Source organism: Neolamprologus multifasciatus, chromosome 23 (genome assembly GCF_963576455.1).
Source record: "Neolamprologus multifasciatus chromosome 23, fNeoMul1.2, whole genome shotgun sequence".
NCBI lineage: Eukaryota > Metazoa > Chordata > Actinopteri > Cichliformes > Cichlidae > Neolamprologus > Neolamprologus multifasciatus.
The window spans coordinates 37,809,597-37,835,074 of NC_140460.1; the positions used below are offsets into that span (position 1 = coordinate 37,809,597).

General features: G+C 40.7%; 1 protein-coding gene and 2 long non-coding RNA genes across 4 annotated transcripts in view; 2 read left to right on the forward strand and 1 right to left on the reverse strand.

The window, feature by feature from the left end:
* The window catches only part of LOC146492137 (fibroblast growth factor 14-like), a 74,237-nt gene extending 67,399 nt beyond the window's left edge, over positions 1–6,838 (forward strand). For both annotated transcript variants that reach the window (XM_085150772.1, XM_085150773.1), the window contains exons 4-5: positions 273–471; positions 580–6,838. In XM_085150772.1, the coding sequence (XP_085006898.1) occupies positions 273–471; positions 580–728 (348 nt within the window). In that variant the 3' untranslated portion in view covers positions 729–6,838. The remainder of the gene's footprint in view (positions 1–272; positions 472–579) is intronic.
* Positions 6,839–9,534: 2,696 nt separating this feature from the next.
* On the reverse strand, positions 9,535–16,413 carry LOC146492139 (uncharacterized). Its single transcript, XR_014872298.1, has 3 exons — positions 15,768–16,413; positions 15,090–15,161; positions 9,535–10,177 (listed from the first exon to the last, which is right to left on the reverse strand). It is a non-coding gene; the product is annotated as an uncharacterized LOC146492139 (long non-coding RNA).
* A 4,818-nt stretch (positions 16,414–21,231) lies between these two features.
* LOC146492140 (uncharacterized) lies at positions 21,232–21,560 on the forward strand. The gene is made up of 2 exons (XR_014872299.1): positions 21,232–21,330; positions 21,371–21,560. It is a non-coding gene; the product is annotated as an uncharacterized LOC146492140 (long non-coding RNA).
* The last annotated feature ends 3,918 nt before the right edge of the window (positions 21,561–25,478 follow it).

Consider the following 25,478-nt stretch of genomic DNA (forward strand, 5'->3'; position numbering starts at 1 on the left):
AAAAACTTTTTCTTTTTCCCTTTTAAACCGAAAGCAAATATAACACCACTGTAAATTAAGTTATCTGTAACAGTGATGCACACATACACTGTGTGTGCAGCTATTTCATCAGTTCGTTTATTTTATTCTGATACCATTTCAGTTCAGAATTTGGTTTAATAGTGTAGAAAACATAAATATTTCATGAGTTCAGCACTGCGAAAGAAAACGTGGCTCACAAACTGTGGTAAAGTAATGTGATCGATATTTTCTTATGTCTCTGTCTCCCTCAGGAACTGTTCACGGCGGAGTGCAAGTTTAAGGAGTCGGTGTTCGAGAACTACTATGTGATCTACAGCTCGATGCTCTACAGGCAGAAAGAGTCGGGTCGGGCCTGGTTTCTTGGCCTCAATAAAGAGGGACAGGTCATGAAGGGCAACAGGGTCAAAAAGACCAAACCAGCTGCACATTTCCTGCCTAAACCCATAGAAGGTGACAAACTGGGCTTTTTGTTTTCACCTTATATATGTATGCATAGACATATATCCTCTGTCTCTCTTCACGCTGGCCTTCTGCTTTTCCTTTGCTCCTCCCCTGCAGTTGCGATGTACCGAGAGCCTTCGTTACACGATGTAGGAGAGGCAGTTCCTAAACTGGTCGGGTGCCCGCCATCCAAAAGCACAACCACTGAACCGGTAGTCATGAATGGCGGCAAACCAGTCAACAAACCCGACAAGGAGGGGACATAACCCCGCTCCCTGTTTTCACCTCGCCTGGCTGACGGGAGGCCAGGAGAAGCCACAAACTCGCCCCCACCCCCACTGCTGCGCTCTCCAAAAAAACAAAAACTGCAACAAAAAAGGTAACAAAACGAACAACAGTGGGACCACACGTCCAGCCTCACCAGGGGGGCCCGTAGAGACCACGCTGCAGTTGACGGCGGGGGGAAAAGGGGAGAAGGAAGACAGTAAAGTCAGGCTGATGTCTGACTGATATTTCTGAACGAGGACAGTAGCATGTCCTCATCATATGGCAGAAAGCAGGACTCAAAATCGAAACAAAACAAACAGAAATCAGAAAAACATGACGTCCTCGCCGGTATTTTTCTGTGACAATCTGTAAGAATGAGGCTGTCGTCCCCCCCGCACCCTCTGTTTCCTTTTCTGTTTTTTCCTTTGCCTGGTTCGCTCGCTTGCTGGTGGCCACAGACACACATGCACGCAGCGCAGCCTCCCCACAGAAATCGACCGCGCGTTCCGGTTCGATCTTTGAGTAAATAAGGAACAGATTAAAAGCATCAGCAAACATTGGGCGAAGAGAACACCTTAAACCAAACACTGATGATTCAGAGGACGCTTAGTCATCGATCAATTAAGATTTGGCACAGGACATTCTGTACTAAGCACACGGGGACATGTGCTTGGAAATTGCCGAATGCACTAAATACAAGGTAAACGCACCGGTTCACCTGTCCCTACTTTTGATCACATAATAAAGAGAGACTTGTCATGTGTGACCACATAGCTTAAAGCATGTTTGACTTCTCAGTATTCTTTTACTATCTGTTTCTCAGTTATTATTCTAAACAAACAAAGCACTAGTGATTTTTGAGTTACACTGCTGTACAGACGTAAATCGGATTTGAGTTTCTACCTCTGTGTCTTACCCCCCCGCCCCTTTCTTTTGTTTTGGTTCCTTTACAAATGCTATGATTTCCACATCGCTGACATAAGTGCAGCTCAGGAGAGGAGGAGGAGGTCGGCTGATAAATGAAGAGTTTAGGCATCGAGTTGCTCAAATCAGCATGTAGCTGAGTATTGAAAGGAGAACGATTTACACAAATTCCTTGTTTGTAGCAGAACAGAGAGTATTGGAGGCATGCTGGTGTCTAAGCAGCATGGTAGCAGTCAGTGTTTACATAGAGTAGCAGATATTCTAGACTGGTCGGATGGCGCTTTAAGCCTGGTAGAACTTTTAGTTTTATTTGATTTTTCAATTGCCTTCCCATGTACTTGAAAACAAAAGCAGGAATTAGGAATACTGAACAGGGTAACTGATGTTAAAGCCACTGTGTGTAGACTTGAACTTGAACATCTCTCGCTTGACTACCCCAGTGTGTCGGAACCAAGGCCAGGTCTAGATCGGGAAGTGGTGCCAAAAGCCAGTAAAAAATATGGATGTAGCTTCTGGGTCTGAAAAACAAAGCAAACGCAGAAGTGCCTTAGAAACCTGTACTCTTTTTAATGGCCAGCAGGGGGCAACTCGTCTGGTTGCAAAACGACTTCTAGCTGTATAGAAATCTACGGGAAAACAGGCCTTGGCTTTCTTGGTCTGTGACCCCTGTAAACACTTACCTGATGACTTTATGTGCTTTCAGGTCACGCTGAATAAAACACCATTTTCCATTTTGTCAATTATGGTCATTTTTAGAGTTAGGATGATTACCCTGGTCAGCTCATTGGCTAACAGCTGGTGATTGCCAAGTCACTAGCCAGTGAGCAACTGATCCAGTAAACAACAGCCAGATCTGCGCCTTGTTGTCACCAGGACGCAGTGATGGTAAAAACATTCAGCTTGAGGCTTTAAAGCAAGACTTTACTGAGCACTGGGGGACGTAACAGTGGCTAAGTCCGTCTTTTATACTGGCTTTGGTATTGCCAAGGGTCTTTTGCATTAGTCGAACATTTAGATTCTTCCAAGAATTTAACAAAAAATGCACTGTGAAGTTGGTTCAATGAAAAAAATTGCTAAACACAAATTATAAACAATGATACAAGTGTACTATCAGCTAAGTATACTGCAAGGGTCCGCTTAAGTCCAAGTGACAGACTTGGAAGGGCGAATATGAGGCTCTGCGTTATAATGAACTCGTTCAGGGTTTTCACAGGTCTTCGTGTCTTTATTATCAGTTTTCATTGTGAGTTTAAAAAAATAACCTAAACTGTAGGATTATAACAGTGAGTCAGTAAACAAATTATTAATTATTAAACACATTTTAAAACCTCTCAACTCACACAAACAAATCAGCCACTTCAGTTTTAGTCATAATAGCATTAGCGGGTCCTCTTCAGTGTGCCAGCTTTAGTTTCATAACAGATTGTGTCTGGTCCAAGTACAAGGACTTCAAGGTTGCAAAAGGTCCAGTCATCATAAAATAAAAATTCTTGTTATAAAAAAAATGGCCCTGAAATTCATATTAGTCACTAGTTACCTCTGCCTCAATGTTTAAGTGCCATTGTAGCTGAGTCCAGAAGTTTAGTGGTTTTTAAACATCAAGAGCCACAAAATAACTCTGTGCTGTGTGATGAATGGGCTCGGAAAGAAGATGATGTTTGTGAAATGTCGGGCCGACAGTAATTACACGAACGAAGCTAAAATGAGGCACTTATAATTAAAAGTAAGAAAAAACCACTCAAGTAATTTAGCCTACGATATGTTTTATAAGGCTTATAGTGTAATCTTTGTAATGTAAACTCGTTATCCGAGAGCTAACAGATTCCAAATAAATGTGGTGGAATAAGGAGAAGAAGATTTTTCTCTGTAATGTTTAAAGTGGGCGTGTTAAGGTTATTTCCAGCTTTATTTTTTTTAGCTTTACATGAAATACTGTTCAAAATAATGCTTATTTGCTGCCCTTTAGCCAGTTGTTTTAGCTCCTCCTTTAAGCCAACTTCCTTCTGATTGGCTGCCCCTTGTTTACTGGTTCCAGAGCTGTGCGCCTGAGTTTTTGACTGCGTACACTAACTTCTTTATTTGAAGCTCCGACCATGTTCGTTGTGAACATACTCCACTGTAACAGCATTTGTATATAACAGATTAGAAGAGAAAGCATGATCGGTTCCCTTTAAGTCTATTAAAATATGCAGCATGTGTTTACCTGCCACCTCTGGTTGCAGATCTGTGTGTCAACGCTGGATGTGTGAAGATCCGAGCAAACTGCCTATCAGCGCTGCATAATCAGGCAGGAGAAATGTTTGCTTTTGGCTGTTTCATTTACACACAGTGGCTTTAAATCAGCCTGCGCAATGGCCTTCAGAAATCTGTGTAGTTTACTTAAAGTGTGGGAAAAAAGGTAGTTTCTTCAGAACACAATAAAAAAAACCCCACCAAACAGCATGCATCAATCCCAGCGTTGAATAAAGCGGTTGTAAAAATCGAAGCACTCGAGAACGACAGTACAAGGTAGAAAATCAAAGAGATCAAACCAAATAGATTCCCCCCGCTTCGCCCTCTCACTGTGACTGTCAACATGGCGCCAGTCTGTTCTGGGCCTGAATCCTGTTCAGGCTGCCAGCCTTTCTGTTTACTCGTCTTTCTTGTGACGGCAACACTAGATGCCAATTAACTCCTCGAGAAGTTACACTAAGTAGTTGGTGACATCGCTGAGATCCAACACTTCAAATTAGCGTTCAGTGACAATGAGGCATGCAAATGAATATCTTCTGCGAGGCTCAGGATTGCAGTGCGTCTGCTTTTAATCGATGAAAACAGACACTGTGCATCTCTCTCCCTGTTGCGTTGAGTCCCAGTTTTTTGGGGGGGAACAAGCGCTTTGCACGTTAATCACGCGACTGAACCACTGTTCAGCAGCCTGCCGACACGAACCAAGCCTAATACCTACATCAAACGAGCGCTGGCCCCGAATCTGCGGCCTCAGCAACAGGTATGTGTCGCCATAGCGGACGAAACGCAGAGCTGGTGTAAAAGTCGTCTCGCTGCATTGTGCAGAAGATCCCCTCTGTGACTGAAGAGACTGTGAAAAACACTAGACAGCTCACAGTGTTTCTAATTTTCAGATTTTTTTTTTCCTCACATACGCCACGTTTTTTCTCTCCTTCCCTGATCTCATTAGCTGTTGCCTTCATGTTCCAGTATGTGTGGCTGACCAGCGTTACATAAACTTATCCAGTCTATGTGGTGATGCAGGTGTAATTTCCCAGCCCTTAAATGCTGTTTTGAAAGAAAAACATTAGTTAAAAAAAAAAGAAGTCTTATTGAGCCAAATGAAAAAAGAGAGAGATGTTTCTTTGTCATGTCGTGTTTTAAACTGTAATCTTGATACTGAAAATCTGCAAGTACACGTGCAGGTTATGAGGTAAAAATATATATACATATATATATATATAGCTAGCTAAATGAGTGCCTCTCATTCATCTCCAGCTAAGAGAGCTGTGAGCTTGCAGGGCGGCTGTAGATTTGTGTTAAACCCTCAGCCTTCCTGGAATTCGCCAAGGTTTACTGAAGATTTCCCCAAATTCTCAGAGTGGTTTGACTCCAGCTCTGCTCTGCCTGACGTTACTTTGCATATTGTTGATAAGGAAGACGTCTTTGACTGGTGTTGTGCTCGTCTCACATCGAAGAAACGTGGATGTATCGTTTATTGACTACTCGTCGTGTCGCACTAGGGGTTAGTAAAAAAAAAAGGTTTAAAAAAAGAATAAAAATAAAAATAAACCCTGACAATCAGGTCTGTGAACTCCCTTTTTTATTTCTTAATGTGTCCAGTGTTGCCTGTGTCAAAGCAGAACCTTTTTAATGGCGCTATAGAGGACGATGTTTTTGTACTTAACAACCATTAGGAGATACAACTGGTAACAAGGCTCCAGGACAGCAGCTGCTTTTCATTGAATTATTGTCAAGCGACTAATTTGCGCTTTGCTGCTGGCAGAGGGGAAAAAGATCGACTTAGAGAGGGAACCGAACCTTCCTCTATTCAGAGAGCTTGTTAGGTTACCAGCAGGGGTCCCGTCCTGTGAAAGCAGCTATTAAAGATCTACGGGACATGCTCAAGAATTAATGATGGCTGAGGCCACCAAAAAATGGCCCGGTTTCCTGGCTACTGACCAAATATAAAGCTTCAATAGTGTTTCCAGGCTGGTAATCACAGCTCCTGGTTCAAACAACGGAGGCACAATTACTGTCAGCTTCTCAGTGAGAGATTCCTCTCCACCGGGTGGGTAGCTGTGTAGCGGGGCTACAGTCACGAAACGTCTCAGCACAGGAAGAGAGTATCTGATTTAATTAGAAGCGAGCAATCGCGACAGCCCGGGTCATTTTTAATTTCCACGTACCAGTACCGCTCGTGTTCTTGTGGCAGGTACACATGTAGCCATCTTACTTTGTCCTCTGTGAACTGTAGCTTCTGGAAAAAAACAAAACAAGACGAGACATAGCAGGGCAAAAAAGAAAAAAATGCTTTTGTGACTCGACCACTGCGGTGCAGGTGCACTTTAGAGACACAGGAACATGTAATGGCTAGCACTGTACTCCTGATGTAGCCTGTCTCCCTCAGGTTTCTTTTTTTCTGTTCTACTTTATTCCTCTTACAAAAGACTGCCTTATTACATCTGAATCTGCAACGAGACAGTAAACGCGCTCTCCTCCCAGCTGTTTCTTTCTCTGAACACTCTCATCCCACACACGCAGCAGATAGTCACTCCTCATCCTATTTTACTTTTCAATTATCCTTTGATCCCCAATCTTCTGTTCACTGTAACTATGCTAGCTTTCGCTCTCTGCTCGTCTTGTAATCATGCAGCCAGAGAACTTATCCCTCCACAACCACCCCCCCCAATTCCTGGTCCTCCTCCACCCTCCCCAGTCTTTCTCGCTCTCTCTGTTTGGACAGTTTCTCCACCTGTTGCATGGTTTTCAAAAGAGGAACGACGACGGGGGCTAATGCATGTGGTTATGTAGGAAATGTGCTCTCAAAACAAAACAAACATTTACAGCGTAGCACCGGTGAAGCATTGCCTCTGGCTCATCTCTGCCGTCGGTTAGCACTGGTCATTTATTAAGTATTATAGGATCAGTTTCCAGTGGCATCAGAGACGACTCACAAAGAAATATAGTTTTTTTTTTAAAACACTATCCATCATTGCAATTTCGCTAATATTGTTACACTAATGCAAGTCTTAGTCTTAATACTTTAAGCAGGCCATCAATATTTAATTCAATGCCTGAGAGTAAGAAACGTTACAGTTGTGACATGAAAATAAGATTGTTGAATGAGTGTCTTTGCTTTTAATAGCGATGGCAGATTAGAGATTAGGTTGTTTTAGTTAAACTGTTCCCCCTATTCCTAAAACACAGTAATCTTCTGTGACTCGAAAATAGCAAAGCCAGAATTGACTCAGAAGATTTTCTTCCTCACTCAGTGGCTGGATTGTGGTGTGTGAGTATACTCAGAAGCCAGGCTCTAAAAAAAACACCTTTCTTAGTCAGAATATATCATCTTTATGTTACCTGGCACCCAGCTGGTGCTGCTTTTTCTTAAGTCACAAAGACAACAGCTTTTCGTGCAGTTAGTTATTTTCTTTTTACTTTTTTAAATCAAATAAAACATATTTTATGAGCCAATTAGTGACTAAACTACCCAGGCTTTTCCCACTGATAGCCTTGAAACAGCAAGAGCGTGTATATACATTTATGTTTGCTTTCAAAAGGAGATTCTTACTAAGTTGAACAGCTGTAACTCACATAAAAGCAAAGTTAAGATGAAGAATAACAAAACCACAGCCGGTTGTATCTCCCCAGTGCAAGCCATGCAGGCTATGAGCCAAAAGCAAAGTGCAGCTCGTGCTAACTTTAAAGGAGATTCCTCTGTCTGTCAGTAAATGTACAGTTACCTTTACATATATAAATATATATATATATGTATAAATATATCTTATGCAAACAGAGTTTGTCTGCACTGTACAGTTTGTGTCCAATCCATTGTATACACAATGAAAACAAAGATATTGAATAAAGGATTTATAGAAAGGAAGCGTGACTGGGCTGATTCATTGATTGATTTTAAATGCTTTGATTGATTTCTCACATTTTAGTCCACTGTGTTTGCATTCATTTATAAAAGCCCCTTAATAGTGGGGAGGGATCGATACACCACCACTGCGATATTTTTTTAGAATGGCAATATTGTATGAATACGGGGGACACCAATTATCTGTATTTTTATTTAATAAATTAAAAATACTACAAACAAGAGGGCTCCACCATCCTCAGGTAACGTAAACCATCAAACGCTGGAAACACTTAGCTTGACAAAACAGTCTGCTAATTCAGCACAAGAGTATAAACAGGACGGCAATCTCTACAAATAAATAAACCAGTGGTCATTGTAATTAATATGTTCACATTCTACAACCAATTGCAACTCATTTGGACTACATGGTTGCCTGGAGCTTGAGGGTGTTGCACACTCATGACCACTTTTGATCACAAGGCGATTGCACAGGTCGCCTAAAATGAGGCAACCTTTCTGCAACCAGTTGCAGTCTGACTTGGGCTGACTGCAATCGCTCGCAAAGAGTTTTTCAAATGTCTATTTTATAAATGCAGACAGATTGCCAACATGTTGCCATCAGTCTGAATGAACCCTTGTCTATGAACACAACTCGAGGGGACTCGACTCAACTGTTTGTATTCTGGTGTGAAATGGGAAGGTTGCTGAGTGCAAATGTAATAGTTAAATGTGAATTTCTGTGTGTGGAGACAGCAACAGATATGTGGGTTTTGAGTTAATTGCTGAATTATCAGAAACAGATTGCATGTAATTGCCAACTTGACACATTCAATCACAGACTGACTGTGTTATGGCAACATTTACAGCAGGTTTTACTAACAATCTCATTTTTCAGCCAAAAAATAAGTGAAGTGAGATAACGTTCTTATTGGATAAAACAGATATTGGTGAAGTTTACCTTTGGGGACATTTTTTGTAGGCGATAGATCACAGTATATGTTACTGCAACACACAGGATATAAAATTGCAGTAATATTTTATTGTGACTGTCTGATGATTCCCACCTTCATCTAGAAGAAGGTGAAAATACAAAAGCCTGTTTTACATCATGTCTGAACTAAAATTCTCCTGCAAAACTGCCTGTTTCACTTTTTTTTTTTATTATAAACACTCTCTGGTGCTCAGCCTGATGCAAATGCTTCAGATGCATTGCTTTCAGACCAGAAAACACTGGCTCATTCAAAACACAGCGATTCGGAGGTGTGGGACCGGCCTAGACGTCAGTATGTGTGAATACTTTTGAGTCATCGTCATGAAAGTAAGATGTGGACTACGCAGACATCGCAGAACACCTGCCGCCACCTCGATTCTGTTGTTGTTCCCCGAATTTCATTAAGCTGTGATCAGTAAATGTCAGAAGAAGCGTTTTTTCTTCTTTACGCAAACCAGTCTTGGATTTATTTTTTTTTTGAGAAATTGCTACAAACCTATAATTAATTAACTGACCTCAAACAAATAAACCCAGAGCCTTGGGGGCTACTTGCTTCCTGGCTGCCAGATCAGCCTTGGAGACAGATACACACACACACAGAATTACCATCACTCAGTTTCTACAATGTAGACGTTAATGGAAGTACCACTGAAGTGCTCCACTGTCAGACAGATAGCTGGAAAGACAGATAGACACAGACAGATACTGCAGGTTGACAGATATTACACACACACACACACACACACACACACACACTGCATCAGCTGCCTTCTCTAAATAGCAGATGAACAAGCAAATACTGTAATTAAGTGGATATAATTATAATTTGCATATGTAAATGTAATGTAAATGAAGTGTTCTCTGAAGAATAACACAGTGCATAATTAGCGGGTTAGTTCTCCAGCTTTAACTATAGCATTAAAAAACTGCAACTTCAGCTCTCCTTCAAGCTGAAACTCGTTCTAATTCCACGCAAGTTTGTTTTTAGAACTATGATTAAGACTCTGGACTTAACTATATTTCTTCCATCACACCATAGTTATTTATTATTATTTTTTAGGCATTTTGTTGCACTATCTGGAATATTCTCATGTGCGCAGTGCCATTGAGGCTTTCTTTCGTGGTGAAATCAGAGGCCCCCTGCATAAATTTAGGCTTTAACTTCCGTGCTTTCATGGTACCGCACTGTGCAATTCATCACTCTGCAGATAAATTCAATTAGACTAGTTAAATATGAGCAAAGCGATAGTAAGATCAGATTTAGCTGCTCGTTTGGATTTCTTCCATCTTCATGTATCTGTAAGCGTGGACCTCAGCATGGAGCGTTTTATCTTGTGAGGACGAGATAACATATCCTGCTTTATTGATATTACCTTACCTGGAGGACGTGTCGTCTGCATTCTGGAAACATCGATCTTCCTCTTTTTTGCGTTTATCGTGGATGAAGTTGATGATGAGGCCTAGATGTATATAAACAAGGGTTTTGATCATTATACACTTCAGTTTATTTATGAAGCTCGTGCTTGTTTTTAAGCGTTAGTTCTGAAAATATTAAGTGACAACAATGTGGAAAAAAGCCAACAAAGAACCCGCCAAACACTACGATTCCATCCATCCATCCGCTTATCCTTTTCAGGATCGCGGGGGGCGCTGGAGCCTATCCCAGCTGTCATAGGGCGAGAGGCAGGGTACACCCTGGAAAGGTCGCCAGTTTGTCACAGGGCTAACACACAGGGACAGACAACCATTCAACTCACATTCACTCACACATTCACACCTAGTGGCAATTTAGATTATCCAATTAACCTATCCCCACTAACTGCATGTCTTTGGACGGTGGGAGGAAGCCGGAGCACCCGTTTAGGGAACCCACGCAGACACGGGGAGAACATGCAAACTCCACACAGAAAGTCTGATGAACTCAGGACCTTCTTGCTGTGCGGCAACAGTGCTAACCACCGTGCCACCGTGCTACGATTCCTTGGATGGCCATTTAGGTTCCCACAGCCTCCCATGCTAAAATTCCCAACTCTGAAGCAGCAACAAAGATGTTTGCAGACTGGTAGGAAAATAGAGTTTGGCCCCTGTAGCTAATTTCCCCTTTAATGAAAAATATCTATAAACTTCCTTGTGACTATTTAAAGTGGTCTTGATGTTATCATAGCAGATTATCTGATTATCTGAAAGTGGTGAAAAAAGAAAGCTATCTGGCACTTCTGTTGATCCATCTATTGTGAAATCTTCCACTGTGACTATCGGAACTGGTTCTAGGAATAGTAAGCGAAATTACACAAGAACTGCAATCAGTGGCAACAGGCCTGATGGAGCGATGAATCCAAATTGAAAGGTTTTGGTTAAAATTGTCTTCAATATGTACATAATATCACAACAGTGTCTACAGCAATCTCTAAAGCATGGTTTGTGCTGCATTTCAGCCTTTGGTGTTGGAGATCTTATCAAAGATCAAGAGATCAAAGGATCAAGCACCAGCTTATTTTGTCAGCATGACAATGATCCCAATCATGGATTGGCCTCCCCAGAGCCTGGACCTCAACATCACTGAAGCAGTGTGGGATCATGTTAAAAGGGAATAGAACAAAGGGCAGAAACATCCAAGGAAGAGCTTTGAATGTCCTTCAAGAAGCCCTAAGATTGTTTACAGATATGACAACCTCTGTTTTTGCCTTATATACTGTATTTCCACATATAGTTAGCCCTGGTTCCCATTTTTCTAGCAAAATATGAAGAAATGAGGGGCGTGTGAAGCATTTTACACAGAATTGTCTAGCCCCTTTAAATTGTATTAATACTTAGGTTAAAGGTTTGGTAACTGTGAATGATATGTATATAAAAGATGCTTAAATTTAAAAACTTTAGCACATGTTTAGACATATACAAATAAATAGCTGAATGGATAAATTATGAGTGGACCCAATAAATGTGTCTCGACCCAACCCTCATGAAATCACGCTGGCCACCAGCTAAAGTAAAACTCCATTATTCACAAAGCAAAATGGCAGAGCAGTAATCTCTTATTAAAAAGCAGCCAATTATAGCCAGAAAGCAAAATGGCATTTTGTTATCACATAACACGAAATGTTTCGATTTCCCGTCCTTTTTGATTAATTTCATTAAAACAGCATCGAGTTGGGATTTTCGGTCTCTTATCTGCCTGCCACGCACGCAAACACACCCCACACACGTGCAGGGATAGTATGCAGCAGAGTGTGTTTGAGGTGGCAATGAAAACTCACTTGAGAGCCTGTTTCTGTCTGCCTCATTATCATCAAAGACAACAGGCACTCCAGCACACACATACACAGACACACACACACACACACACACGCATACACACACACACACACACACACAGGCGTGCGTCATAGACGGTCTCCATTGCAATCATGGCCACTTGAAGCTGCAATGCCCCTCTCCGCTGCTGCTGCCTGTCACGTGAAAACCTTGCATCCCCTAAGCTGTCAACAACAGTGAAACTGACCAAAGGAGGGCAGCCCGGAGCTTTAACCCACAGTGTTTGTTTTCAGCTCCCCGGCACTGTTCTGCGGTAGGAATTTCCCGAGAACAGAGGAATGTGCGATCCATTAATTTCACTGAAATATGAAGTATGATGGAGCAACATTGTGAGGTTTTCACACAAGAGCCGCATTATATAATGACAATCTGCGGTTTCATTATATCCCCATGGCAACCAGGCTGCTGTCAGTCACTCTGAAAGGTTAAGATCAAACCCCCTACTCTTTTTATTGCCATTTGACTGATGTTGTTTTCTCTCCCTCTCTCTCTCCCTCTCCAGGCTCTCTTTAGATTATCCCAGGACACAAAAACATCCCAGTGAGGCCCAGGATGATGATCATAATATATAACACACTGCTACTCATGTGTATTATTATCCAGATTCTTCGTTATATTTGAAAACCCAGTTTTCATTGACAATCTAAGCCTCCTCTGACCGAAAGCATATAGATCAAAGTCTTCAGAGTGGCACCTGTCATACAGTTGCTGTCACTCACTCTTTGTCATCTCTTTGCCGCTCTTGCTCTTCCCAACTTCATTCCCCTTTTTTACCCATCTTTCTTCTCCTTCTCAGTCGCTGGTCCTCCCTCTCTCTCTTCTTCTTCATAATAAGAAAAGGAAAGGAAAAGTTGATTGAAGAAAGAGAAAGAGGAGAGGATGGAATAATTCATCTCTCAGGTGATAAGTGACATTTGATGGACACACACACACACACACACACACACACACACACACACACACACACACACACACACACACACACACACACACACACACACGGAGCAGGGTAGGGTAGCATCCAGCCAAGCAAGCATGCTGTCTGAATACTGATCAGCCAATCAGAGGCCATTTCTGCCGGGCACCAGAGATACTTGTTGGCAACCATGGCAACCGAGAAAGCATCATAGCTGAGAGGAAAAGAAGTGCAGCTGTGTGTGTGTGTGTGTGTGTGTGTGTGTGTGACAGTAACTAATGTTAAAATGATCACTTCCACATTGTTTGTTATGAAACTTTCAAAGTTTAAACAGAAGCGCACGTAAAAATAAATTTGAAGTTGCAAGTGTTGCATTTGGAGGAGAAATTTATTTTGAGCGAAGAAAAGGTAAATTTGAGTGAACAAAATTCATTGCTGCGTGCAAAAAATGTATTTCAGTGTTTGCTATTATCCACACACACACACACACACACACAATAGCAGCCCCTCTCGCTCAGTTTTTGCATTTGCGCTTGCTCACAATGTGTTGCTTGCGCTCTCAACATTTCTGACCGTGCCACAAAACCAGCCAATCACAGACTTGGATACAAAAAAATCTGATTGGCTGTTTTGGTCTCCAATCATCTCGAAATGACAAAATGCAGTATCCCAGAATCCATTTCGCCCAAAACTCAAACGAGGCAGTGGCGGAAATATTACTCTTTTTGGGTCACAAAATAAACTTTTAAGATATTTTCATGAGAGAATGGTGCTGTGTAAACGTCAAATATCTGCTCGATTTATCAAGACATCACATATTTGCATAAGTGCTCTAACGTTTTCAGAGATGCCTATTACCCACCAGCTGACTGGGTGGTCACTTGGGTTAAACATAATATCTAAGGCTGAACTGACAAAAAATCGGCCAACTGCACCACCAGGTATTATAGGAAAAACCATAAAGCCTTTGAACTAAAATAAACACTGTTGTGACAGTGATGTACACTTGTTGGTATATATGTATGATTTGTATCACCTTCATGTTTCCCTCTCACCACATATCCAAACTGATATCATGACCAGCAGCTTCTACAGCTGTCGCTCCAGGCATCTCCGAAAACGTTAGAGCAGTTATGCAAATATGTGATGTCTTGATAAATCGAGCAGATATTAGAAGTTTACACAGCACCATTCTCGCATGAAAATATCTTAAACGTTTATTTTGTGACCCAGAAAGAGTAATATTTCAAATCCGCCACTGCCTCGTTTGAGTTTTGGACGAAATGGATTCTGGGATATTGCATTTTGTCATTTTGAGCTGATTAGAGACCAAAACAGCCAATCAGATTTTTTTGCATCCAAGTCTGTGATTGGCTGGTTTTGTGGCACGGTCAGAAATGTTGAGAGCGCAAGCAACACATAGCAAGCGAGCACAAATGCAAAAACTGAGCGAGAGGGGCTGCTATTGTATGTGTGTGGGGATAATAGCAAACACTGAAATACATTTTTTGCACGCAGCAATGAATTTTGTTCACTCAAATTTAGCTTTTCTTCGCTCAAAATAAATTTCTCCTCAAAATGCAACACTTGCAACTGCAAATTTTTTTTACGTGCGCTCAAATTTTTTTTTACGTGCGCTCAGAATAGTGGCACAAAAATAACGCCATACAGCTCCTCCAGTCTCCTCCTCCCACTCTTTAGATGTGCACGGTTACTTGTCAGCATCAAGCATTACTGCAACCGGTGCACCAAGGGGCAACTTGTGCCTGTCTGTGCAACACCAGCCACCTCAGAATGTCAGTGTCTTACGCCCCGGGATGAGAACGCGCTGTTACAATTTTAAAAGAAGGCAGTACGTCAAAGTGTTTTCAGTTCACTCTTTCCCAGAGGCACGTGTGACAGCTAGAAGCGCTCAGTTTGCGCTCCAGAATATTTGGGTTTGCCGCCTTTAAAAACCAAGTTTGACATCCCCAATCCACTGAGACCTATTTAATTATTCAGCTGAATTTAAACCTAAAAATGATTTGAAGCACAATGAACTCATTTCTTTGGAAATGCTGCTGCAGCTTTCTCCTGAGGAAAACTTCAGACTTTATTTCCACGTGACATCACTGCTCTCTGTGATTTGGTGCACGTGATCAAACCTGTTGCTGACTTCAGTCTGGACAGGGGGTCACGCTTTGATGACTGCGAAACATCCCATTATCTGAGAGGCTCTGAAAGAGAGAAAAGAGAACAAAATTAAAGACAGAGAGAGCCTTTGTCTGGACTGCTTCGGCAATATTGTTCTCAACTGTCATGCAAATGAGGAGCAGTGGACTGAGGAAAACATTGGGGAAACGGGCAGAGTGGGAGGGAGAGAGTTATTGAAATTTATTATTCCATATGGAAGCACCATTGTTCATCATTAAAAGGTAGATGTAACCCTGGAATGGCTAACGTTTATCCTCACTTTCCCACAGCATACCTAACAATGAAACGCACAGTAAAATGAGTGCAATTAAAACATGGCACTTCCTTTATGTGTCCCCCAGTATTTTGCACATTTGGAGATTATTATAGCACAGAACCGCTTCATGCACAAACAGCCTTATTTACTCATCCAATCCCCAAGATTTAGGTTTCTCTGCACACCCCATCCATGCTGGCAGAAACACTCTCTCACACAGCAGTGAGTCACAGGGAGGTTTTCACAGTAATCACGTCCACTTCAAGCCAATGCATTACTTATCATCTCTGTTGTGCTGTGTCGTGTTTAGCTTTGACCACTGAACACTACCCACTATTTTACTGCCAAACAGACAAACCACAAGTATATTTACCTTGAGAATTTGGGGACACGAGCGGCGTCTTTCACCTGGCACTTGATCAGGATCAGCTTGGTCATGAACTGTATCCACTTTCAAAGGATGAACTGTAAGCCAGGTGGAAATTTGAAGGATTATTGAGTGGAATGTTATCCTTCCTTTAACCCTCAGTTGTAATATCCTCGGATTAACGTTTAACAAGTGTTTCCTTGAATCTTTTGGATTAGCCACAAAGCCCGAGTAGTCAGAGTCTGTCCTTACTACACGTATAAAAAGAACTGTGTTTAAATTTACCCGAAAAGAACATCCAACAATGTAGTTTTCTTTTTTCTTCAACTGATTGCTTTTTAGGTCAAAAGTGAACCAAATCTCTCACTACAAAAGCACCAGTACCCAGTTGGATTAACACTATTAATCTATAAAGGCATACATTTGCAATGACGGAATAAAGGTACTTCAGTGAAATGACCTAAAGAGTAGTGAAACTTGTAGTGAAACAAGCAGAGAATAATAAAGTCTGCAATCGCTGACTGTACTGAATAGAAGCTGTATTTTAAATGCTTATTAGTATTCATTTTTTTAAGAGGAAGACTGTTCTAGCTTTAGCTCCAAAGAGGTTCAGAGAAGATTAGAAGAAAAAGATTATTTAACCTATTCACGACTTATTAAGGTAGAATTACCTTAAATCTACATTTCTTCTAATGCCAGCAGGGGGCGACTCAGAACAAGTCCAATTGTATATGGGAAAACTGCCGTACTTGTTCATGGTCGACTCAATGATTGCATGGTGTCCAGGTTCTTTGGAATCCAAAACAAGCCCAAATAATTGCTGCTCCACCACCGTGTCTGACAGTTGTTTTGAGGTGTTTGTGCTGATATGCTGCTTAGTTTTCTCCAAACGCGTCACTGTGGATTATGGCCAAACACCTCAACTTTGATCTCATCTGTCCAAAGGACATTGTTCCAGAAGTCTTGAGTCTTTGCTCAGATGCAACTTCATAAGTCTAAGCTGTGTTCTTTTCAGAGAGAAGGGATTTTTTTTTCCAGCAACCCTTCGAAACAAGCCATACTTGTTCAGGCTTTTGTTATTTTCACTGCCATGAACTTTATCATTTAACATGCTAACTAAGGCCTGTAGAGTCTGAGATGTAGCTCTGACTGCAGGGTTTAGACCACTTTGTTGACAGATGACCTTGTGCTTTTAAGCTGTAATCGCCTACCCAACATTTTATTGCACAAGCAACAGGAAAACCCAGGGAAAATATTCCTTTAAACTCCTAAATTGTGGGAGCAAGCACCTGCTTTATGTTTGGATTTGTGCGAGTGGGGTTATTGGTAGTGATGTGTCGGTTGCGAACGAAACGGCTCTTAGATCCGGATCTTTGAAGTGAACGATGCGAGCCGGCTCCTTATTGGGAGCCGTGGGTTTTTTTCTTTCTCTCACCCTCTCTCTTGCACTTTTTTGCAGCTTCACTCCGCACGCGAGCCTTGCTGCTTAGTGCTGGGAAGAGGGGGGAGGGGTGGTAGTTACACTTGCAGTAGCACAGGAACAGAGCAGGAGGGAGAGAGAGAGAAAGCGAGCCAGGGACAACAACGTCACATTAGAAAGGTATAGTAATCATCCACAACTATTTTCAGTTGCAGATGATAAAGGATTCAGAAAGTTTATTCATGCAGACCCATATGACAGAGAATGTGCATCTTCTTTTTGTTTTCATATTTATATTTAATTGTGTTGTGGTTTGCAGTGTTTTGTGTTGTTTCACTTTACATTTGTTTAAAAGGAAAAAGCTGAAAATTTAAATAGTTAAAAGTTGAAATGTGAATAGTTGATTTTTGTATTATATGATTTATTTATTACATTTTATGTGGAGTGAAAAAAAAAAGTATATTTACGGTGGCCCCTAGAGACAACACACATACAAACTCCAAAGCACGTACAAAACACAACAGAAGTGCTCCAGGATGCTGGGCGCAGTGTTGAGTTGTTTTACCTAGTGGCTACACAAGCCAGCAAGTACCAATGACCGGATTTGGTGTGCGGTAGTAACAGGTAAATGTACATTTTTTTTAAATTATTTGAATATATATGAGTGCCTGTGTACAAATACACAAACAATACACATATGCTTTCAATTGTGTAATTTAAATGATCTAGGTAGCTCTGTTTTGGAAGTTCAGTTAATGCTAGAAATTTGTTTTGGAGTTTGTACGTGCTTTGTCTCAAGGGGCCAACGTATATATTTATATATGAACATTAGGGGTGGAGGAAAAAATCGATACTGTGTAGTATCGTAATATTTTGTTTGCTAATAATGTATCGATACAGGGACAGCAGAAATCTTGAAAATTTTGGCAGCAATAAACATGACAGTTTACTTATTTTAATTTAAGACATGTTTTATTTTAATTAAGTTTAAAACTTTTTTATTTAATGTAAAATTATATTTTCTTTTAATTTACTTTCAAATTCTTCAGTTGCTGAAGGGGCTGCATAGTTTTCATAAATTGCATAGTTCAGAATAGCTATAATTGTACCAGATGGTTGCATTTAGTTAAGTTGGACTAGACTGTAATACAAACCATTCAAGTTTGTCAACAATAAAACTGAAATGAGAGAAAGACTGAGTGTGAGACTTTGATATTAGATAAAATGAATATTGATAAAGTTTACCTTTATGTACAGAATCTGAATATCGCAAAATATTTTAAAAAATTGCAATAATATCATATCGTGCGTTAAGTATCATGATAATATCGTATCGTGGGATGTATGGTGATTCCCACCTCTAATAAACATATATAAATAAAACTACCGTTTTTTTTTGTTTGTTTGTTTGTTTACATTAATAATTCCTTTTGTGCATAGTTTTATATTGTTGTTAATAATAAATTAATTAAAGCAACAAAATAACCTAAAGAGCTGGTTGGGAGCCGAAAGAGCCGGCTCATTTTAGTGAGCCGAGCCGAAAGAGCCGGTTCTCTAAAAAGAGCTGGAAATCCCATCACTAGTTATTAGACAGACCGATGGGGGGGAGAATAGAGAAAGGGAGGAGTGGATTATTACAAGATTTTGAAGGGCACCTCGGCAGGTTTAATATTGAAGTTAGAAAGAAGCCTTCAATATCAGAATTCATAAATATTGCATTTCATTTCACTGTGATTTCCCTGGCTGGCTCTCATCAGACAAACACACACCAACATCCTATTATAATTTGAGATATTTAAATCTTCTATCATTGAGCTGCCTCATCAGCTCTTAACTCACTAATGTGACGCTCAAACAAATTCTAGTTGGAGTGCTTGGCTTTGTGGGGTCTTTAGCAAGTCTCAGTCAGGGGGCTTCCTAATTTAAAACATCTGGAATGTGTGTATATTCACAGTTATGTGTATGACCGATCCACTGCATTCATTTGCATTTCTTTCCTGGAGTTTATGAATATTCCATGCAGTAATATACAGCAATTTTGAAAAGATATATATGAGACATACAGAAAGCAGGCGTGAAAATGGAGCTGTTCCACCAGTACGAAGACCTCATTAAAAACATAGTTGACCTCTATGATAAAAATTATAGAAATATGCATATGGAAAGAGGTGCTCTCCATCTATTCATGTAAACATGGAGTGAATTTAATGTTTTTTTCTCTCTAAAAAACCAAAAACATAATTTTCAACAAGACTTGTAGTCAGCCTGGGGTGAGCAGTTAAGTGTGGTTGGAGGAGTGAGCACAGGGAAAACAAAGACAGCTCTATATATTCCCAGCAATGTTTTATTGCTATTGTTATTATTATTATTATTGATTTCTTTTTAAATTCATTTAGGAATAAAATGAATTTATCAATGGGCGGATGGTGTTTTTTCCCCATTAGTGAGCGCTAATAGAATTGCAGCAGCAGCTTATGTTAATAATCATTTACCAAACAATAACTCATGGATGCATGCCTCATGTGTTGCACTGGGAGATAAGAGATGTTGCAAATGTCATTTTGCATATGAAACGCCCTGCATCCAAGGTGCACATTAGAATAGGATGAGACGGGCGCCTCTGCCTTCTTTATGGCACGAACGACGTAACAATGTTTGCCGACATAAATCTGTTACAGTGGAACAAATGTAAAGCTGCGCCAGCTCAGACATGCTGTGGGTCACCTCCTTAATGCCCACTGACATCTCGAGGACTTCTTCAAAGTGCTGTCACACAAACAGTGGACAGCACCTCTTAATGAGTGCAGCAATTTGCAGCTTCTCGAGGATGAATTGGGGGTTTGTCTCCACTGTGGAACGATCACTGTGGGAATGGGCAAGAAGAGCAAGATGGTTCCAAGTGGAAAAAAAGAACCAACAACAGGTAAGTCAGCGTGATGGTTCATTCACAAAACAGCTGAGCTATAGCAGGTAGGAGCCATATCGAGCGCCTTTTTTTTCCTCCCCACATTTTTAGAGAGGGGCTTTTGAAGTCACAGCTCCGTGGATTGAGAGAAAGAGGGAAGGAGCACTTCCTTTGGAGATTTCTGAGAATAGGCCCACTTTATTTCTGTCTACCTCTTTACTTCTGCGTACAAGGGGAAAAATGGACTGAGGAGAGAGAGTCAGGCAGACAGAGAGATCAATGCCTGACTGCAGCACAAACAGCAAGAAAAATAAAGTGTTTTTCTTTGCTGTTAGGGAGCAGTAGGTGTGCGGGCTTGGTGACCTTGACAACCAGGAAGTGGAGCACAACATGATGCTTGTGTGTGTGTGTGTGTCACGGGCAGGGGAGGAGGTCAACATTTCCAAACGGTAAAATCAATAGTTCTTCACTTACAGACGCGCAACGTGTGTTTTCAAAATAAAAGCCGCTCGGCCCTACATTCGAGCAGCTACTTCAGGCACACAATAGGTAAGAAGCCTTTTAGGCGGATGAGTCAGATGGTTTTGTCAGCTGATGACGATGATGTGAGACACGTCGAACCTTCCAGCAATTTCACCCGTGGGTGCAGCCGCCACTCAACCATTTCAGCCCGTTCACAGCAGGTAATTGTCCAGATGTGTGCGGGGTTTGTTGTGTCAAAAAGTGGTCTTCTTCCAAACACTAATTTCCAATGTTTCCGTGTGTTTTTAATTTTTTATGTGCAATGTATTTACTTATATTGGTTAATATACTTTAGTGAACAGGATTTACGACGAGGTCATATATAAAAAATTTTAATGACCTGTTTTCCAAGTATCTTATCTTATCTTAGTATCTGTCTATTGTTGTATCTGCATTATAGCCAATCTGGTCCTCTTTGGCCACTTATAATTAACTTTACAGAACTATTGTTATATTTGTTACAATTTCAGCTAAAGTCTTGGCCAGATCACGCTTAAACTGAATAAATAAAGGATATCTAAAAGTCACTTTGCCAAAAACTAATTGTGGCATTCTTGTGACACGAATATTGTTTGTGGCTCAAGATGACTTGATATCATTCATGACGGATACATTTGACATATATTTCCCATATTACTTACTTACAGCAGTTTAAATACGGACAATAACTCAAGTTCAAGTTCAAATTTTATTCGCCACATGCAGTGGCAGGTTGCCCTGCAGTGGAATGAACCCGCCCCCGACCGTACACACACAACACAGACATCACATGGGGATACAAGTCAGAGAACGGTTGCATTACAGAAAAAACACTGAAATGTACACTACAATGGGAAAGTACAAGAAGAAAAAAAGAGACCTCTGCTCATGCTGGGCTATAGGAGGACAGCATGAGAACAGGAAACAAAAAAAAAAAACTCCTCCGCACAGAAAGCACATAAATGTCCACAGTGAAACATTATAGAGCACGTGACCAGCAACAGGGTTGGGTAGGGGATAAGGAGTAATCCCAGGCAACACAGCAGCCATCCTGCCACTGCGCCGACTCTCCAGGGCAGGCCCAACTTTGGCAAATACCGGAAATCAGTTTTTGGCACAGCTGTTATGCAATCAGGTAAAATCGTAGAAAAGGTGGGGAGGGGGAAATAAAGAACGTAACTTTGTTAAGCTGCTCTGGTTGACATTTTTTCCAACATTTTGCTCGGGCTGTTGTCAAAGCCATGAGATGATTTGGGGCTTTGGAAGAGGAGGCAATACATTAACAGGTACACTGATCACACTGTGTCTTCAAAACTGCCGGAAACACAGCATATAACAAATCACTGCCTCTCCAGCGGATAACACATGGAACCATTACGGAGACAGTCAGCAGCATTTATGGGCCTTTGTGTCGAACTGTATTACAAGAAAATCAACTTAACAGCACCTGCAATACTTTAGGATGATGGACTGCTGTTACGCATAATCATATCAGCCTAGGAATAAGACTGATGTTTAAAACTGTGAATATCTCTGGCTTAATACTTTGAATCCTTTAAAACCCTTAATGCTCTTGTTATTTATTTATTTTTATTAAATACTTTGTAATCTAAAGTGTTTTGGTCTTCAGTGAGTGTCACTCTGAGTCTGTACCTAATGCAGAAAAGGTGTACCGCCTTTTTTATTATGTAAAATAATGTAACTGCTACACTTCCATCCATTTTAATTAAATGCTAGGTTGTAGCATATCCAGGGGCATATCCAGGATTTTGGAGGGCAGCACAGATGGAGCCAACAACAACAGCTTGGTTATGTGAAAAGTGGAGCTGTACTCGAGTCTAAATATTATTTGTGTTATGTAAAAGTGGGGGGAAAGTATTTAGAATGTACATGAATAAAAGTTATAGAAGCTTAGTTATATAATAAAAATACAGTCAGTGTAGCAAAAGTAAAAATACTCATTATGTATGATGGCACAATTGAATTGGATAATAATTATTGATCCACTGATGTCTCTTCAATCATGCAGCAGTCGATGATTTTGATTACTTTTAGAGTTTAATCTATGCTAATGCAATTAATCTGCAAAATAATAAGTAACCTGACCTTTAAAATAAATGATATGGAGTAGAAAACACAATATTTGCATCCAAATATAGTAGAGTAAAAGCAGAAATCAGCAAATGTAAAAACACTTAAACATATACTTCAGCAAGGTACCTCTGTAAATTGACTCTATTACGTTCCTGCAGGTCCTGTCCAGGCTCTCATCCAGTGGTGTTGGGCACTGTATAATTAACAGTACTCTAGTCCAGTAGCAGACATACAGACACACCACTGTCCCAGTTGTCATAGGGTGAACGGTGTGGAACACCCTGGACAGGCTGGCAGTCTATCGCAGGCCCAACACGGAAAGACCAGAATTACCAATTAAACTCACAAGCATGTGTGAAACTCTACACAGGAAGGTCCCAGATGACTGGTGGATTCAATCTCAGGACTCTGTATTGGTGCAAAGGACACTTCTTCTTAAAAAAAATCTCACTGTTGTTGCATACTTTTAAAATAAAAGGATAAAAAAAAACGTATTCATACCCCATTACCTTTTTTTTTTTTTTTAAAGGTTTCTTCCTGTTAAAACAGAGCTTTTCCTTTCCACTGTTCAGGCCAATTGCCTGATCATATGAGGTTGTGTAATTGTTTGGGTTTTCTCTGCATCATTGTAGGGTCTTTGCCTTAGAATATAAAGCACGTTGAGGCAACTTTTGGTGCTATATAAAAAAACTGAACTGAATTGAAATCAATAGGATTGTTATGGGGAGCATATCAAAAGCAAGATCATTGTAGCATGTTTACCTTTCTTGAATAAGCAGTAAACACAAAGCTGAGTGTGATGGCATCAGCCACACAGGGGTAAATTAGTCCATTTTTTACTTTATTAGTTTGCTTTGCAGTTTTCTTCATTAATATAATTCATTAATCATTTGGTTAAACCTAACACTGGTATTATGAGGTGCGCACATAGTAACATTGTGTGTTTTTTCTAAAATGTTTTGTTATATTAATTATGTTTCTCTTTCTTTGAGTTACCTGGGTTTGGGCGGTGGCTGTTTCCTGTCTGGGCAAAAGGCGTGGCTGAGGACTCTGGGAACAAAATGCCTGCTCAGCAGGACCAACCATGGGCTTACCAGGAGCAGGGGTGTTTTAGGTTTAGTTAGGCTATTCTGTGCTTAGTTAATATTAGTGTGTTTTTGTTTCCCCCCCTATTGTGTTCAAATGGTTTGGCCAAATCATTATAAAAGCTACCCTCATGTGTCTTTGTAATTAGGTCAGTTTGTGAGTTAGTTGTGTCTCACTTTGTTTTGTTTAAGTTTCTGGAAATTACTTTTCGTAGAGTTATATTTAGTTGACCTCTTTTATGGGCCTGCTAAGTATGTTTTTGAATTTTGTTAATTTTGGATTTTTTGAGGGTTAAAATAAAGAAAACCCTTTTTGAAGACACTTTTTTGCCTGTGTCCTCTTTGCTTTGGCTGCTTGGTCCCTCACACTGAGGTGATGCAAGTCCTGTCTTCAGTCATAAACAACTTCAAGTTCTGGACAATTGGACCACCTTCTCAGAAAAATGAGTGTAGGCTTCGGATCTAACCAGTGTCTGTTTGACTCTGAGCTTCGACATTAATGTTTTGATTTAGTGCCTTTGTACCCCAGGAGAATAACGCACAGAGAGTTTCCCCCTCATTTTCCACTGTGTGATAATTAGCAGCTGCTGTACAAACTAGACATGTGTTGAATATTTTCTGAGTAAACTAATTATTAACCAAATGAATTCGTGTGCTTATTCCCAGGACGCCATGCCAAGAATGTATATTTGTCAAAATGACCTTTGCGCTCGTCTCGTGTGCACACAGATGTATCATCCTCATGTATAGCCCTCGGACTGAACAGTAGAGGAACAATGATGACATACCATCTTTTGTTTTCACTGCTTAAAATATGCGACAGATATGCAAAACAAGCCCACCCTTTTCCTCCCACGTCCCTCTGTCTGTCGATCTGGCTCTCCCTCTGTTTTTGCTGTCTGTCAGCGTTGGAGACGATGGCATTTCCAGTCTGCAGACAGCTTCTCCCATCAGGCCTCATGACTGACGCTGGAACTCTTGTGCGTGCGCATGAATACAAGTGCGATAATAAACGATTCTCTGCTCGTACTTTAATGTGTCCATCAATCCATTTCGCCATCTTGGCTGAATAAATATCTTTAAAGCAGCTGCGGCTTGCCCTCCACAAATGTCACACCCAGTAACTGAAATCGCACTGGCTTAATGGGCGGTGGTGTCAATCAGCTGTTTGTCCATCCAGCACTTTGTTCCACTGCATTAAATCTCAACAAGCATTTTTTCACTAGATGTGTGAAGTGTTAGGATACAGTATCAGAGTTCCACTTCAGATTTATAGCAGTGAATATTGGGTAACCTACCGAGACTAATGCCTATAGAAAGAAGTTGACTTTTCAGAGACAATCCTCATTTTCCCGCCATCACCAACACTCTGTGCACCGGCTGTCTTCATGACCTTTTTGAGAGTATCACACCTGGAGAGTTCACAAGATGATTTGCCTCACACGCTTTACTCTGGAATATTTGAACAGCGAAGTTGCATCATTCCCAAATGAGCACATGCACAGCGCTGATAAACCGCAGGTGGGAAACAGCAGTGAAAATGTCACCAGTGCTTCTTCTAGCTCCAGAGTAAAGGAAGATTTGGAAAGGAATGACACAAAGAGGGTCGTTTAAAAAAAAATCTCTATTCATCAAGTGCAATCAGACAGTCCAATCATTCGTGTCCTCCATTTCACAGGCACAGTGTAAAAGTGCAACTCAATCAAAAGTCA